This window comes from Photinus pyralis, unplaced genomic scaffold (genome assembly GCF_008802855.1).
Source record: "Photinus pyralis isolate 1611_PpyrPB1 unplaced genomic scaffold, Ppyr1.3 Ppyr1.4_LG3a, whole genome shotgun sequence".
NCBI classification, from domain to species: Eukaryota; Metazoa; Arthropoda; class Insecta; order Coleoptera; family Lampyridae; genus Photinus; species Photinus pyralis.
This window is the reverse complement of record NW_022170509.1, coordinates 1,241,737-1,260,079: the sequence shown is the minus strand read 5'-3', so window position 1 is coordinate 1,260,079 and position 18,343 is coordinate 1,241,737. Positions and strand designations below refer to the sequence as shown.

The 18,343-nt window shown below is 34.8% G+C and overlaps 1 protein-coding gene across 2 annotated transcripts; it reads right to left on the bottom strand.

Annotated features, from left to right (window-relative positions):
- Positions 1-533: 533 nt before the first annotated feature.
- LOC116166287 lies at positions 534-17,214 on the bottom strand. 2 transcript variants are annotated; one of them, XM_031481194.1, is made up of 5 exons: positions 16,913-17,211; positions 16,421-16,555; positions 15,032-15,159; positions 14,316-14,981; positions 534-1,154 (listed from the first exon to the last, which is right to left on the bottom strand). In XM_031481194.1, exons 1-5 carry the CDS (start codon positions 16,947-16,949, stop codon positions 906-908), a joined length of 1,215 nt encoding a protein of 404 aa, XP_031337054.1. In that variant the 5' UTR covers positions 16,950-17,211; the 3' UTR covers positions 534-905. The 2 variants fall into 2 exon arrangements, with proteins under 2 accessions (XP_031337054.1, XP_031337055.1); XM_031481195.1 differs by lacking the exon at positions 16,421-16,555 and having other exon boundaries at positions 16,913-17,214.
- Positions 17,215-18,343: the final 1,129 nt, after the last annotated feature.

Below are 18,343 nucleotides of genomic sequence, written 5' to 3'. Positions count from 1 at the left end.
GACCAATAAGAATCTTAAAGACTCGACAAAAGCTACCACTTTGAACCATGGACGAACGTGAATTAGAACTAAGTAGGGAACTTGATGCCTGGAGACGTCTACACTACCCGACGGGAAGGAAGAAGGCAAGAATCAGTGACTTCTGCGAAGAACACATTAGGAATTCCGCATTGCATATGTTGGTGGTACGAAACGTGCTGGCAGAGTCTCATTTACTCTTCGAAGACAAGATATGCAAACTGTATTTTCTTTAGAGCCATATTGTAATAATCGATTGCTAACCGGCGAAACCTCAACTTCCGCAACATACATCATCATCATCCACATTAATGTTCTCATCACTGTAACCACAACAGCCAATAATTCTCAATACATTTCTAACTTAACATCTAAATTATATAACAGATAAGGAACTTCATTTAAAAACCAAATGGTTTTGTCACAAAAACTAAAAACGGACGCCTCCTATTATTGGACATTTTTATACGATCTGAAAGTGAAAGTTGATGGCTGAACTTTACTTCACTTGTAAATTGGAAGAAATTACTTTATTTGTCCATTTAATTTATGTTGCACACCTAGCATCTATGCATTATAACATCACTTAACACTTATATCTCTAATCAACAAATTACCTAATGCCTTTGTATAATACATCTATAAAAACTTTTAAATAATTTAGGTAAATAATTAATACACCTTAAACCTAAAATAAATAATTATCATGTACTCTTTAGGAATCTCTCCTTGGTAATTCTGCAATAGGTACATACCTTATCAGTGAATACAAAACAATATCGAGATATTAATATGGATTTTCCCTAGACAGGTACCCGCATTTTACCTTACACGTTTCGGTACGTCAAGTTATCAAAAGTATAAATATAAACAAAATTACAGTTAACTCAGTCTTTTAGGTTTGATTTTGGAATTCTTGTATCATTTTTATATGATGAAAAGAAAGTTAATGCCTTCATCAGTTGATAACTTTTGGAAACTGGAATGTTGGAATCGTACAACTTTTTAGAATTTTTACATTCTACATAAAACCACCAGTTACACTTCAATATTGTTTGATCAAATAATGTTGATTCTGGACAAAGAAAGCTCTTCATGATCAAACCATCGTCGGTTAGGGCGCATACGTGAAAAACCTAAAACAAAACATAGATTTAGTTATAGTACCTACGATATTTAACCATCACCAACCAAAAGATCTTTCATCAATCTACTAAAGCTTACGAGACTTCACCTAATGATGATTGATTTGACAACTTTTAGCTAAAGGTCGCGCTATCCTCCTCTTTTAATCGAAGGAAAACTTGTTTTGTAAGGAAGGATATAGGCAGATCTTGGCACGCAATACAAAATTCTAATTTTCACCGATTTCATTGGAAAAAATGACTAAACGTATTTGCATTTGCCATTTATTTAAGAAGAATGAAGTCCATTGTCTTTTCCTTTTCTATAGGCGTAGCATAGGATAGTTTGGAATAAGGAATTGTTAGTAAATCAGTGGTGGCTGTAAAAAGTTTGTATTCTAATCGGTTTAACCCAAAAATGAAATAATTCTTTAGTGTATCGAAAAACCTGTTACAATTTACAAATCATCACTACCGGAAATGAAAATTAATGAACAAGCTGTGGGTAGCTATAATGAAGTGATTTCTGTGGCATGACTGTTATAATTGGGTACTAATTATTTTGCAACAAACTCTGAACAATAACAAACGTGAAAAGCGTCAAATTAATTTTCTTGCAGAAAACCTATTGTGTCAAAATTTGGAACGAATGTGATAAATTCAGGAGAAATTTAGCAACAAAAAGGTCAACAACAACCAATTTTAATATTTTCTTTTCTTTGACAAATGTAAACGGATTTATGCATGGGTCATCCTTATTGGCAAGGTGCTTTACAATGGGTTTCAAAGTAAGCTTTAAAAACTGGATTGTAGTGTCAAAAAATGTTTTGCGCTAATCAGTCTGTTCTTTTGGATTTCGGGGACAGAGAAAGTACAGAATGTGTACCAAATCCGCGTGATGTTACCTAATTATTGAAAGGTACGATACGCATTTATCATACCTATATAACAAGTGTCGTGGGCAAACCATTGCACTTTTTTGGAAACGTGATGTATATAATCATTAATCACTATCCTTTGTAACGCGACGGTGTAATGCAGGTGCATGTATATCAGCGTCTTACGCAGTCCTTTTTTTAAAATTTGTACATCAATCAGCGTCGTAATGGCGACAAGAAAGAAGCTGAAAAAGTAATAACTTTATAAGTATACTAGGCACAAGATTAGCCCGTAAACGGAAATGGATTAGATTTTGTTGAATTAAACTGAAAGTTGGCAATTTCGCCAATTAGTTGTAATTAGCAGGTCTATATTCCCATTAGTGGAAATTGGCTCACATTTTTTAAGCAGTCTCCCATTTTTTCACTTTTCATACCAATATAATCTAGATTTGTTTTTTACATTTTATATTGTAAAACTTGCACACACAACAGCCTATCCATCCAACTTTCCGTGTCCATGGTACTTTGGAAGAATCAACCCCAAGTATTCTTAGCCCCCCATTATTATTATTATTCCAAAGCAAATTAAAAGCTTTTAAGTACACGCAATTGTAATTAATGATCCGGGTCGATCTGAGACAATTTTTTCTTCGCGCCTCAAAAAAAGGCAGTGTATACACTTCCTTTTTTACCAAAAATAGACTGCAACAAGATTTCTCGGGAAAACACTTTTTCTTATTAATTTTGGACCGTAGAATCCAAAACAATTCGTACTTTTTCGATCAGACTTCTCAATCAAAAGTTATAGACTAGAAACCAATTTCGAAAGAAAATTCAAAGGGCTATAACTTTTGAACTAGTAGCCCAATCTTGGAACTGTTTGAAATTATGGATTCTACAGGCCACATTCTATAAGAAAATTTTTTTCCGGGTCGATCTGAGACAATTTTTCTTGAGGGGCTCAAAAAAAGGCAGTGTACAACCTTCCTTTTTTACCAAAAATCGACTGCACCAAAATTTCTCGGGAAAACACTTTTTCTTATTAATTTTGGTGCGCAGAATCCAAAACAATTCGTACTTTTTCGATCAGACTTCTCAATCAAAAGTTATAGACTAGAAACCAATTTCGAAAGAAAATTCAAAGGGCTTAACTTTTGAACTAGTAGCCCAATCTTGGAACTGTTTGAAATTATGGATTCTACAGGCCACATTCTATAAGAAAATTTTTTTCCGGGTCGATCTGAGAAATTTTTTTTGCGGGCCTCAAAAAAAGGCAGTGTACAACCTTCCTTTTTCACCAAAAATCGACTGCACCAAAATTTCTCGAGAAAACACTTTCTCTTATTAATTTTGGTGCGTAGAATCCAAAACAATTCGTACTTTTTCGATCAGACTTCTCAATCAAAAGTTATAATGGAATCTCACGGTAGACAACGAACAGCAAGTGATCTCTTCATAAAAGCATTGAAAGCATTAGCAAAGTCAAATTTCACAACCAAATCTGCACTATTCTTAATGTCCAAGAAAGTTTGAGCCTATTATACCAAATCCTAGTTGTATCAGTCTTAACGTGGCACGTGATTCCTCACGAACTATAGCACAGGCAACTTTACTAGCAATACGTCCGAAAGTGTGGCCACATGCTATCTGACGAATCCCACCATCTTTTTTCGGCAAGGCCGTCAATGAAGCGCCAAAGAATATCGGCAGAATTAATTTCGGTAAATTGCCTTCCAGAACGGCATCAACAAATTTGGCAAGGGCTTCTAATAAAGCTAGCGTTGGAGCGGAATTAGGAATCGTTATTAAATCTGAAAGGTGTCTCGGTCTTAGACCATCAATTCCCACAGAAGAGCTTCTAGGGATAAGCTGGAAAGAGCTTTCCTTATGGATAGTGGCCTATTGCCAGAAATTGAGCACGAAATTGAACTTTGTGAATGACATAAGTCGTCTGACATTTGCCAAATTATTGTTTTATTAACCTTCCTATATATCTAATTGCGTCGAAGAGTAAAGAGAAGGCCGAAGCAACTAAAAAATTGCAATTAACAAATTCTTTTTTTACGGATCTAGGCATCAAACTAATGCATTTAGACATTTTCACTTTAGATACTTCAGAGTGGGCGCTAGAGCTATGAAATTAGAGAAAAATAAAGAGTCAATTTGTATCTTCATAAAGAATCTCTACATAAAACGCTTTCATTCTTTATCATCGAGGAGTAATCATTTATCAACTTGCTGGTGCCTTAACAATGTTCTAGATTCTAGTTCTAGAAGGATAGCTACAATATAAATGAGACTTCGAGGCCATTTTAACTTCATTAAACATAACTATCGCCAGCTCTTAAGGCAAGAACAAGAAGTATGCAGGTCTTACTCGCCAGAAAAGAAACGAAATAGCAAGACTTATGCAAAACAAGACAATACAAGAAATTGTCAATCAAATCAAGGAATCTACCTTTACACTATCGCATCAACCAAACCAAAAAAAGCAAAAAATTAAAACCAAAAACAGCGTTTACGCAGATAAAAAAAAGTAAAAGGTACTAACGTAAATAATTCATAAAATGTTGTCTCTAATAAGTAGGTAATAAAGTAACCTACGGAGGTTTAACGAACAAACCATATTTCGCTACTGCAACGATTGCTTCTAAATAAAAGCTCGTAATTCATCTACAAAATTGCGTAGGTGCGAGAAATCAAGTTTGTCACACTACAATAAATTTGCACTGAAATTTGAAAGGCTTTTTGTTAAATACCTTTTAAATTGAATAGGAGTAGCGAAGGTGACTGACTCGAAAAAACGACAACCAATATGGCTTATCTAAGAAAGCAATAAAGAAAGGATGCTGCGATGCTAATTTCATTAGCACTGGAAGTAATTAAAAAACTTGTTGAATTATAAAAGTTGTGAGGTTTCACATGCACCAGGTAGATACAATTACATTCGATACATTCTTGCATAATCTGGTATGGTACAATTAAAATGTATATCAAAATAAATAATAACTTTAATAATTGATATTTCTTGGTTTAAATCTATTTTCTTATTTTGTACCTTTCGATTGAATGCATTGGGAAAGTCGTCCACGAAATGTTATTGATGTATTACTCCATTTATAATAATTATAAGTTATGTTAGGTTGTATATAATGAAACTCTTATAAATGGAATTTTCCTACTGGTTATCGATTTCGAAATCAGACCTTGCTGTATGCCATATTTACACCTACGTATTGCAAGCAAGCTATGTTGATGAAATTGTATTCAAATATTTCTCTAACAATATCCAGTAGAAACCTAAAAAGGTTTTAACGTTGCATAGTCAAAATATGCCTCATCTACACAGATAACATTACGTACATGTACCTTTTTTTCTGCCTTTATTCAGCAAATTTAGAATCTTCTATATAAGTAGGTACTATCAAGAGCAATAGGTGGATCAGATGTATGATCTTGAAGAGAGAGTCAACCAGCTTTGAAGCTTTTAAGTACCAATGATTTTGAGGATTTCGGAGATCAGACGGCCATTGTCTTTTCAGTCTGCGTATTATGTTAGAGACGGGTGGCTGATTTGGCGTGATTGCATGATTGATTTATAACAGCAATCAGAATTACATTGTATAAGCAATTTAACTGGCTGGGAGGCTAGTTAAGGTCTCTCTATGTCCGGATGAGGCTTCTACTGGCCATCTTCTTTTCATCTTTCTGTGGTTTCTCTGTTGTTAATGTACACTGGAGAACATTTTTCTTTTTTTAATGTAAAGGTTAGGTATATATTGTGACTTTCTTTCGTCCATTTTTATAAGCCATTCCTCTTTTTGAAAGAGATGGCCCTGAAGGTTTGCAGACGCTGTTACTGGGTCTTCATGGACAGCTAAGGCAACAATATCATCTACAAACGTGCCAGTTGTGGTGGAATCTGATGTGGGGAGGTTTGATGTGTATAACAGATATAGAATTAATCCTAAGACACTGCCTTGGAGGACTCCAGATTTGATGGGTTGGAGCTGAGAAACTTCATCATTAACCTTTGTTTTGAGATACCTGTCTGTTAGGTACTATTTCAAAAGGTAGTAGTAAGGATCTCGTAGTGATTGTTTAATTTTGTGTAAAAGACCCCTGTGCCAGATCTTGTCAAGTCAAAGGTCTGGCTCACGCCGCTCACGTGTAGAGAAACAGCAGCGCAGTAATTTTTTCCTCATTAATTGCATGTGCATGACGAAACCCAAATTGGTGATCAGTGATAGCATTGAGAATAGGGTGGATGCGTTGCAATATTAGTCTTTTAAGTAATTTTGAGATGGAGGACAATTAACTTCTCGGTCTGTATGCAGAAATATCAGTTAATTACTTTCCAAGCTTTGGTATTAGTATTATTTCAGATATCTTGAGACGCTTGCCAATATCGTAATCTTATAATGCCATTAGATATGTATGTTAGCATCCCCAACCCCTTTTCTTGAAAGTTCTTTCAGCGTTTTTGATCATGTCAATTCGTAGTGCTTTCCGATTGTTTAGAAGAACAATTTTTCCCTTAACTTCGTTGGCGCTTACCAATTTAATACTTGTCATTTGCTCCGATGTGTTTGTTGCTGGGTCTACTTCTTCGGTGGTTTTGAGACTAATATTAAGTTTTACATTGTTGCTGATTTTAGTTCTGAATATTTCCCAGTTGGTTTTTGAGTTGTGCAGTTTCGTTTGAATGCAGAAACAGAGAGGGTACATGTATTAAATGGCAAAGAATTAGATAAATTAACAACATTGTATGAAAAACATCTTTGCAATAGGTGGGATTTATGCAGAAGCAATTATTTGTGCCTGATTATTATGTACATCTGTTCTGTACAGAATTTGGCCATGAAGATAACCAGGAGCTTTCAATTTATATGAAATACAAGCAAACTATAATATGTTCGGCGATTTTTCATGTTAAGCCAATGCAATTCCTTTAGTTTATGTGACACACGGTCATATTGGAGACAATTACCTTAAGCTTATATAGGTATATATTGGAAAAGAAAATGTTTAAACTCATTGCACAAGCTATGGGATGATGCATACTTATTAGTGAAACTAATTAACAGTATACCCTTGATGACGGATATATTTCTTTCCTGATGCGTTGAAAGTACCTGTTGTAACCCCAATGTATAACAAAGGCGATCGTAGCGATGAGAAAAGTTACCGCCGATATCGATTCTTCCAGGTTTTTTTAAAATATACAAGAAAAAGTCGTATATCTAAATCTAGAAGATAACAATCTATTGTACAACAAGAAGTTTGGATTTCCACCTGGAAAGTGTACAGCCGATGTCATTTTTTCTTTCGTGCAATATACCTTGGAGTATTTTAAGCAGGGCGAATATTGTAGGGCAATATTCACTGTCTTAGCTATAGTTCCTATATACTATTTTGACTAAAACAAAGTGCATGCTTAATAAAGATGTATATTATCAATCGATTTCAAACTACGCGCGCTAATAACGAATTCAGGAATAAGGGCGTTCCACAGGGGAGTATACTGGGGCCGCATGAGTGTGTACGTTTATTATATGCCGATACTAAGAGATGGAAACTAAAACAAGTGAATTGCTTTTTTGTTTTACGTAAGTTAAACGGTCAAGGCCATCTGATACATTGAAAGCTTTACAAATTTTGAATTATATTTATGTGGACGTTTCTAACCAATAAAAAGTATCATTATTTCGCTGACAACAAAGGTTCGTCAGCATGGAAATTCAAGTTTTTCTCAAACTTTTGAAGCAGACTAGAATAGAATTTCATATATCCAATTTTTAAACATTTTAATTATTTCAAATTATTTAGAGAGAAAGAGCTTGAGAAGCATGCAAATTAGTTCTATATATGTATACCGTTCCAAAAATATCTATAATAAGATGACATCAAATCTGGCAAATCAAGCAATCGAACTAACTACGAGTATAAATAAAAGTTGACTTGAAAATCCGTCAGACTTTATTTCATTACGAATGTGTTAACGGTGATAAGTGATGTCTCAGGAACACTTCAGTGCGATTCAAATTAGGGATCAAAAAGTACCTTTTTAATGTCAGTACTGACTAACGAAGAAATTAAGGCAATGTCTCTCTTTCACCATAAACTTAATTTTAGCAACCAAGCGGAGTAAAAAATTTAAATTTAATAATTAATTGCACAAAATAAAAAAAGTAGAACTTGTTTTAATTAGAAACCAAAAGGTTTTCCCAGCTGAGTTACATGCACCAATTACATAAGCCTCTAGTTAGTACCGCACAGATTAATTATCTTTAAAACAATTCTAAAATTGAGCAGATATAGTGCGCTATAGTAATAATATGACGCTATTGGTTATAGTTACAAAAATTAGCGGGGTACATATCAAAATCTTATAATGGAGACTGAAACTTTTTGTGCCCCACACTCTACCCTCATTTGGTCATCGACATATTAGACATATCGTTTCGAAATGATGGACCTTTCAAAAGTTAATTTTACGCTACATTTTTTTTATATACTTAAAATAATAAAATCGAAACGTGATCAATTTCAATGATTGTCAAGACCTTGTCCTAGTTCTACAATTTTATTCAAACGAATGCGGCAATTTACCTAAAACGACACCAGTGATCAGGCACAAGTTTCCCACACTGAACGCGCCAGGATGATATGTACGCATTTCCACAGCGGAAACAAAAGTATTGGTAGTTATTGTTGTTTACGACTTACATAATTTTAATAATTAGAAAATACGCGGGTACTATAAAATTTCATAGAGAAAGTTTTAACACCTAAGGAGAAACTCGATTATTGATAATTGCAAGCAATTGTCTATACATACCGATACATATTTAGTTAATCGTGGGCAAATTTGCGATAAATTATTTATTAAATTTAATTTCAAACACGCAGGTTTTTTGCTACATGCGTGTTGCTTGAGGTGGTGCTGAGTGCTATGATTAAGATGTGATGCCTATTGTTTATTACAGGCCACGCCAAATAAACGTTCTTGCTTCAATTTTGAAAGGTAACATCACATTTATACACTATAGTGCGCCAGTCAAGGTAATTGTTTCGATCAAAAGGTGATTTTTGTGCAACAATCTAATGAAAATAACTAGTTGCTATTTACCCTACAGCAGAACACTGGCGGAAATTCAGCATACCGATTAGCAAATTATACTATATCTGATACAAAATTAAAAATTGGTCAACCTTTATCCAATTCCCAAGGCATAATATAGAGTAGACTTGAATTAAGTAAGTTAGTAATAAATTCGTTGTATTACTTAACTGCTTTTTTAAGTCATAAGTCAATTTCCTAAATCAGAAAGCATAAATCATAATGATTTATTTGATTATTAATTATTTACCCAAAAAAACTATTTGGGGGACCTTATAAACAATTAGAGTCATAAGGTAATACTCAATTCGTTGCCGACCGAAATGATCTGGATGTTCTAATGATTCAAATCATTGGAGAACGGTCTGTGGTATACCTGATATGTGCTTGACTCATGTAATACCGAAGCACTTAACAGACAGTGCATAAATTAAAAACAACAATTAATTAAATTTCGTGAATTAAATCCACTTGAATGAAGTCTTTTTGGAAAGTATGAGCAAAAAGTGCCTATTTCAGAGCCGAATTAATTTATACTCTTGTTTTGTTTGGATAGCCCATGACCTACTACATATATCAACGAAAAACCGACATTCACTCTTCAAAAGCTGATAGCTGCATTATTGTGAACAATATAACAAACGCTGGAAAGGAAAATGTTATTTTCCAACACTGATTTCTACGTAAAACGTAAAGATAACAGATCGAAACAAACATTTTTATGGTTTCCCGCATAATCCATTACGGTACTTTGACGTGTTGTAGTTAGATGAAATAAACCGTGTTCTAGTAAATGGTTAATCATCCAAAATACACATTAAGAGGGGTTATGGACTGTTTCCCTTCCATTTCTTTGAAGTTTTGCACACCCAAAAAACCTATCTACCATTTCAGTGCGTTCAGTTGGAGATTTCTACTATAGTACCAAGGGATCTACGGCATTTACTTTCACCACCATCAAGGTCAAAGTATGCGTTTTTCATTCACTACCACTACCTTCAAGGTTAAACTGTAGTCCTAGAAGGCAGTAATAGTTCTCAATGGTAATAGGTAAATACGTAAGTTTAAAACAAGAATGAAATTTATCCCTAGAGGGTACTTTCGGGGTTGCGAATATATCATTTAAACATAATCAATCAAAGAAACAAAAATATTTGAACAGTTACAACCCCCACGATGCAGTATTGCTATGCATGTAAGTGTGAATTTTCTAAAAATGTACGTAAGTTTACGACTAGAATGAAATTTAATTGTAGAGGGGAGTGTTGGGGTTGCTTATAGATCATTTAAACATAATCGATCAAAGAAATAAAAATATTCGGTCCATTGCAAAAGTTACAACCCCCCTAATCAGCGATTACTATGAATGCAAGTGTGAAATTCATAGAAAATTTCGTAAGTTTAAAACAAAAATGAAATTTATTCCTAGAGAGTACTTTCGGGGTTGGGAATAGATCATTTAAACATAATCGATCAAAGAAACAAAAATATTTGGACCACTGCAAAAGTTACAACCCTCGCGATGCATTGTTGCTATGCATGAAGTGTAAAATTTCAAAAAATTTTCGTAAGTTTAAGACTACAATGAAATTTTATTGTAGAGGGGAGTTTCGGGGTTGTTTATAGATCATTTAAACCTGATCAATCAAAGAAACAAACAAATTCGGTCCACTGCAAAAGTTACAGCCCCCCTAACCAACGATTGCTATGCATTTAAATGTGAATTTTCTAAAAAATTACGGAAGTTTAAAACGAGAATGAAATTTATCGTTAGAGGGAGTTTCGGGGTTTCTTATACTATGCGATCAAGAATGAGTTGCTTTCGAGTCGCCTTTAAAATTGTTGTTTACATGGAAAATCGTATTTAACTTGAACTTCCAAAGGCGACTCGACAGCAACTCATTTTTGATCGCCCGTTAGATCATTTCAACATAATCGATCAAAGAAACAAAAATTTTTGGACCACTGCAAAAGTTACAACCCCCACGATGCACTATTGCTATGCATGAAGTGTAAATTTTCTAAAAAATTACGTAAGTTTAAGACTAGAATGAAATTTAATTTTAGAGGGGAGTTTGATGGTTGCTTATAGATCATTTCAACATAATCGATCAAGGAAACAAAAATTTTTGGATCACTGCAAAAGTTACAACCCCCGAGATGCACTATTGCTATGCATGAAGTGTACATTTTCTAAAAATTTACGTAAGTTTAAGACTAGAACGAAATTTAATTTTAGAGGGGAGTTTGAGGGTTGCTTATAGATCATTTCAACATAATCGATCAAGGAAACAAAAATTTTTGGATCACTGCAAAAGTTACAACCCCCGAGATGCACTATTGCTATGCATGAAGTGTAAATTTTCTAAAAAATTACGTAAGTTTAAGACTAGAATGAAATTTAATTGCAGAGGGAAGTTTGGGAGTTGCTTATAGATCATTTCAACATAATTGATCAAAGAAACAAAAATATTCAGTCTGCTCCAAAAGTTACAACCCCCCTAATCAACGATTGCTATGCATGTAAGTGTGAAATTTTTAGAAAATTACATAAGTTTTAAACGCGAATGGAATTTATTCCTAGAGGGCAGTTTCGGGGTTACTTATAGATCATTTCAACATAATCGATCAAAGAAACAAACATTTTTGGACCACTGCAAAAGTTACAACCCCCGCGATGCACTATTGCTATGCATGAAGTGTAAATTTTCTAAAAAATTACGTAAGTTTAAGACTAGAATGAAATTTAATTGCAGAGGGAAGTTTGGGAGTTGCTTATAGATCATTTCAACATAATTGATCAAAGAAACAAAAATATTCAGTCTGCTCCAAAAGTTACAACCCCCCTAATCAACGATTGCTATGCATGTAAGTGTGAAATTTTTAGAAAATTACATAAGTTTTAAACGCGAATGGAATTTATTCCTAGAGGGCAGTTTCGGGGTTACTTATAGATCATTTCAACATAATCGATCAAAGAAACAAACATTTTTGGACCACTGCAAAAGTTACAACCCCCGCGATGCACTATTGCTATGCATGAAGTGTAAATTTTCTAAAAAATTACGTAAGTTTAAGACTAGAATGAAATTTAGTTGCAGAGGGAAGTTTGGGGGTTGCTTATAGATCATTTCAACATAATCGATCAAAGAAACAAAAATATTCAGCCTGCTCCAAAATTTACAACCCCCCTAATCAACAATTGCTATGCATGCAAATGTGAAATTTATAGGAAATTACGTAAGTTTAAAACAAGAATGAAATTTATTCCTAGAGGGTACTTCCGGAGTTGCGAATAGATCTTTAAACGTAATCGATCAAAGAAACAAAAATATTTGGATCACTGCAACAGTTATAACCCCCGCGATGCAGTATTGCTATGCATGTAAGTGTGAATTTTCTAAAAATATAGGTAAGTTTAAGACTAGAATGAAATTTAATTGAAGGGGGGAGTTTCGGGGTGGATTATAGATCATTTCAAAATAATCGATCAAAGAAACAAAAATTTTTGGACCACTGCAAAAGTTACAACCCCCACGATGCACTATTGCTATGCATGAAGTGTACATTTTCTAAAAATTTACGTAAGTTTAAGACTAGAATGAAATTTAATTTTAGAGGGGAATTTTGAGGTTGCTTATAGATCATTTAAACCTGATCAATCAAAGAAATAAAAATATTCGATCCACTGTGTATGAAGTGATTGGATTTTTAGATATACTGTATACTGCACTTACAAAGAACGTCTACAAACTGGTTGCCTCAACTGCACGTTCCGATACTGGTGTCCAATTTTTAGTTGTTGCATTTTTCCAAAGATCTACAAACGTCCAAAGCGAATATACTATATAGACATTCTCTACAAATAATGAAGTAGGTTTAAAAGTGAAATAGTTGCTCTAGAACCTGACAGATCTGAGGGGACTAATCCAGCACAATTGTTAATTACCAAAACTGAAGTTACAAATCAGAAATTCAGCCTCGCTCACGTGTTACCCACTTTGTTATACATGGCCATTTATATTTTGTACAGAAATGTAATTATTTAAACAGAATTTCGGTTGCAATAATTTCTAAATAATTAATCAAGCACGGTATAAGGCTATTAAATCGAAAACTTCAGGTAACAACTACATTTTGATGGATTACTTATTTCGTCACTGCTTACGGAATCTGCACTTATTGAGAAATTAACAAAATCAACAACATTATTGTGTTGTTGTGGAGCTCATATTTAGTTCCTATTAGAAAAATTATGAAATTTGCACGAGACATTTGAAGCATTTCCCTAGAAACGCTAATCGATTGTCTTCAGTCTAGGTTAAAGATGTAAAAACGTTTACAGTAGAAAGTGATCTGAATCAGGCAAATTTGAATGCAAAAGTGACGTAAATTGTAATACACCTAAATAGTAGGCTGAATCACAAATAACCCCATCCACTTTCACAATGCACGTAACCACTTCCTATTATCATCAATTCTTGCAAAAGAAAAATTTCTTTAAAGCATCATTAAACGATGAATAACGTTACCGTCAAAAATTTTCATTTTATATTGGAGAAACGAGTTGAGGTATATAGACACGTGGACAAGTGGTCCAACGCAAATTTGTGGCCCCTAACAAAAGATGTAAAATAGACTATATGTTTAAGTATCCTCTATAACTGTCAAAGCATGACCGAAAAAAGTTTTCTACATTTGAATAAGTCCTCTAATTAATTGTGGTACAATTGCGCGTACAGACCATTCTGTTGGTCTTAATTGTATCACACGTATAACGTCAGGTCAAAAGTAATGCATTAAAATTTATTCTATTAAGGAATTGAACTTCTTTACATATGTTTATGCATGCAAAACGACCTAAATTATTCAACATCTTTTACTGAACACCTTCACGGTGTTCCGCTTTTCCAGTAGCATAATGCGCGTCTGAATTGTACCGAATTCAGTTCAACTTGCAACGAAGCTTGAATGCCGGCAATACATTTTGAATGGTTCAAAACAACCCCAACGTACTTGTAACATTCATGCACGGATTCTCAAAAGAAAGCTGTGGATCTAAGTTTTGTAATAAAATTAAACATATCGTGACTCATTACCAAAGAAGGCCATTTAACACTCATCTTCCGACGGTATGGCCACGTGTCAAAATTATAAAACAACACTTACCATGCACCCCAAATCCTCATCGGCGTAGAGACCGGGGAAATGCTTCTGGTCACCGCAGTAAAACGACGTATCCGGAAGATCGACGCGCGACGCAAAATTATCATCAAAATTTTTGTCGTAACCGACAGGGTAATATTCTTTAGGTGCGTTCATAACCTTATTTCGACTTGATAGATGCCTGGGAGGGGTTGGTGGTGGTTTATGGGTTGTCGTGATAGTAGCCTTTTTCGCTGCCAATTGCTGTTGGCGTATTAACAGCGCTGCTTCGATTGCTTCGGATGAAATGTTAGTTGCGGCCGCCAAAGCCTGAATGGAACTTTTTGCGTTATTGGGCACTGTGGGGAAGATTTCGTTGTTTAGCGGTGATGCCAGTGTTCTAATTGCTAAGTTCGTGCTGCTTAGTTTATCACCAGTTTGCGACAGTTTGTTGCTATCCACAGGTATAATTCCCCCAGTGGAGACGCGTGATATAGACGTAGGAATTGCGTTAAATGCGGGAACAACTCCTACGAAGGTTGGTGTTGGAACGATGCTGCCAATTCGTCTGGTGCTGTTTTTAGTTACAGGTACCCTTTCAGGCGCGGGTGGAATGGGTTTAAATGGAGGTATTGTGGAGCCGTCTGCCGATGTCATTGAAGGAATGGGGCGTATTACTAAGTTTTTTGCCTAAAAGAGATCCGTTAGTTAAATAAGTAACTACTACCAAGGGTGCGTACGTTTATTTGAGGTGATGGGTTGATGGATTGAAATTTTGACGCTCCTGGTACGGAACGTCTGCGATTACCTTCAGCTTCAACGTTCGTAAGTGACTCCTTAAATCCCAGTTCATCTCCAAGACTGAAACCTGAAAGATAATTTTAGTAACTCTGGCACTCCTGTGATTGCTAGAAATTGATAATGACACCAACGTATGAACGCCAAACTACAGTAAGATAAGCAAAGTATTTCTCTACGAATACTATAGAAGTATGAAATCTAAGCTACACATTATGGCAATTTTTCCTAAAAACCGTTTTGTCAAATTTGGTCCGATTAGTTTACGTAGGTACTATTGAACATTATTTTATTCGCGCCGCTGTCAACTGAATGATTAATTTTTCTGCATAAAAAATATGCCATATCTTTCAAAATTGGCAGATCACCCTGCAAATTACGCCAGCGATGCATATATAATTAGCAAAACAACTTAAAAAAATGTATCTATAACCCATTCATTAAAAAAAAAGTGTCGTTTCCTTCTTTGGAAAATGAGCGCAGAAATTTGCCGTTTGCTTTTGTTGTTAAGTTGTTAGCGCTAAATATGTTTCCCAAAACATACACTACACCTGGAAATTCGAAGTTATTTGTCATTTTTTATCTTCTGCGTTTTTGATACTTTGGTTTTAAATACAAAAAAGACGAGAAACAATGAATATTTAGAGGTATATTAAAAAAAGGGCACTTACTACCGTCGAAAAATGGAGCGATAAATTTTCTTCTACAAAGAAGACGACAAACGGTAATGAACGATGTATTTTTTAAGTTGTTTCACTAGCTTTATATACACAAGAAATTATTATATGATTCCGATTTTGTTTTTGTTTTGCGACCATATATTTATATATCTTGTGCCAAATTTAAAAAAAATTAGCCAGCAAATTTAAATTGTCTTTGAGTGACCCGGATGGAGACACTGTAGGTCTTGCTCAGTTACATTTTTGAACTGTTTGACATACAAAATATTTAAGTGCGTCTTCGAACTGGTTTTGCATACCACACAATTCCCAAAATTAAGAAAAATTGTCATTGGAGAAATTGAGCTAGATTTTTAACTCCAGTGTGTTACATTAACTTACAATGGACACTGAAAAGTCTTAGAATGCGTATTGGCCAATGACCGTACCAATGTTTGATAAATTGAAAATTTTAAGAGGACAAATTGCCATTATGTAAATAATCTAAGTCTCATTTAGTAGAAAGTTAATAAACAAATTGACATGCTACGTAATCAAGTCAACTTGTGATGGAAGATGTCTCAGTGTACTTTAGCGCCATCAAAAATGCATATTTACAAAAGACGTTAATGCACGATGATTAAACGAGCATGAAAATAAGCGAAAGATTACCCAGGCCAATGTGAGCTTTGACACCACCAAGATTTCTAACTCGGAAGAGTCCGGATTTCTTAAAAGCGCAGTTCAGGATAAATCCGAATTCTGATTCCAGAACACAGGTGGGGTGGCCAAGACGCCAAGTCCCGCCTGCAACCAATAAGTGGAATTGTAATAACATCCTGGAAAAACCAGAAACTATGTAGGGTTCTCCAAGATGATCGCTTAATCACCAAATAATATTCGGTAAGGCATGTACACTTAAAAGACCTACTGACCCACATGGTGCATTTATAACTGTCTGTGGAATATTATTTACAGTTTTTACACATATATCCGCTTTTGATCTCAAAATTACGAGACCCATAAAGCCTAAGAAGATTATTAAGACAACCACCACTTGTACCTACGTGTATCCTGCAGATCTACACAAGAAATTACGTGTTTACATGCTTAGTTAACATGAAGGATTTACAGCGTAATTAAAAGTAAAATACAATTACCTACCCAGAATAAGAATAAAAACTAAATTCGCGCACTTCATATCTTCACAAACACGCGTCGCACTTGCTGAAGACGCACGCACACATGCACCAAGTAAACTCTTTGAACTGCAAGAAGGAACGCGACTTCGGTTCTTTGACTTAACACGAAGACTACCACTGACCCAGTCTTTTCACCAATCCTTGTAACGGTATCAATAGTACCAATAACGTCGATGGCGTAAACTGACCAACCTTCGCACAATCTATTATACCTCTAATCAGTCGTTTAAAGAACGTTTACGTGTTCTCTTATCAACCAGCAAGTGCTCTTGCGTCGTACTAACATTGCCGAACGACAATATCCCAAATTATTTTCTAATTTTACCTATAAAAGTTAATAACTATTGGCAAGTGTTCTATGTTGAAATTTAACATAAACCTACTAAATTCAAAGTTAAAGATGCCATTGAAAGTGCTGACCCAAAATAAATATTTAACCGCAATTAATTCGTTTTCAATTAAATTCTATAATTCTCTCCGTCTCTGCAAAGCGTTAAGTTATTAAAGGTCGCTCTTTTATTACATTGATTTACAAGACTGATCCCTCTAATCCCTACAGACGGTAGACCATGGTCTGGTTTATGATCAACGTTAAAAGATCCATGGAAGCCTTTGCCAATTTGGTCACTGATTACATAACTATTAAAGTGAGAGGAAATTGCTTCTTTATTATTCCATCCTGAGGGTACAACTACTGAGCATGGTTCGGAGGTGATTTGAGATAGGTTCAAGATTGGGAAAAACGGTGGTGCCAGTATGGCTTCGTGATCATTCTCTTAATCTTGTTGTACATTGCGCACTATTGGCAATACTATCGCTTTGTTGATATAAATGACAATAAAATAAAAATCAAATGTATCTTGTGACCCGATTTCAAGAGAACAACGTTTGTCTCTCTAACGGCATTCCACTTGAACGGCGGAAGTAGTTACGGAAATGGAACAAGTGATTTCATAAATACATCAAGGAATTTTGAAACTATAATCTACGAGCACTCAATACATAAAAAATGTACCTTAAAAATAAATATACATGATACGAAGAATCGCAAACAATTTTCGGTAAGGGAATTTGTTTACGGACAGGCAGACAAACAGACAGACTGACAAAACACTTACCCCCGCTATCAACCGAGGTGTGCATTAAAATATGGGCACGCTCTGTACAGCGTTTTCCACGTGGAGCGTCGGTTAGACCTTTTTGGGAAACGATATTCATTTTGATACTGTAAATTTTAATATAGCACATTAGATATATAAAGACCAAAGTTAGTAATTTTCGAGAAAAATAAAAATGATTGGACTTAAGAATTCATACTGTTTAGTTGGAGAACTTTCACCCATTGACATTTTCCGGAATTAAGTTCCACCTTTGTGCATCGACCCTGATGTTC

Excerpts from the sequence above, each read along its gene's own strand:
- LOC116166287 (XM_031481194.1), bottom strand. The coding sequence starts at position 16,949 with ATGAAGTGCGCGAATTTAGTTTTTATTCTTATTCTGG. Across the intron at positions 16,556-16,912 it reads AGTTTTTATTCTTATTCTGG|GCGGGACTTGGCGTCTTGGC; the intron begins GTAGGTAATTGT and ends TATTGGTTGCAG. Across the intron at positions 15,160-16,420 it reads CAAAGCTCACATTGGCCTGG|GTTTCAGTCTTGGAGATGAA; the intron begins GTAATCTTTCGC and ends ATTATCTTTCAG.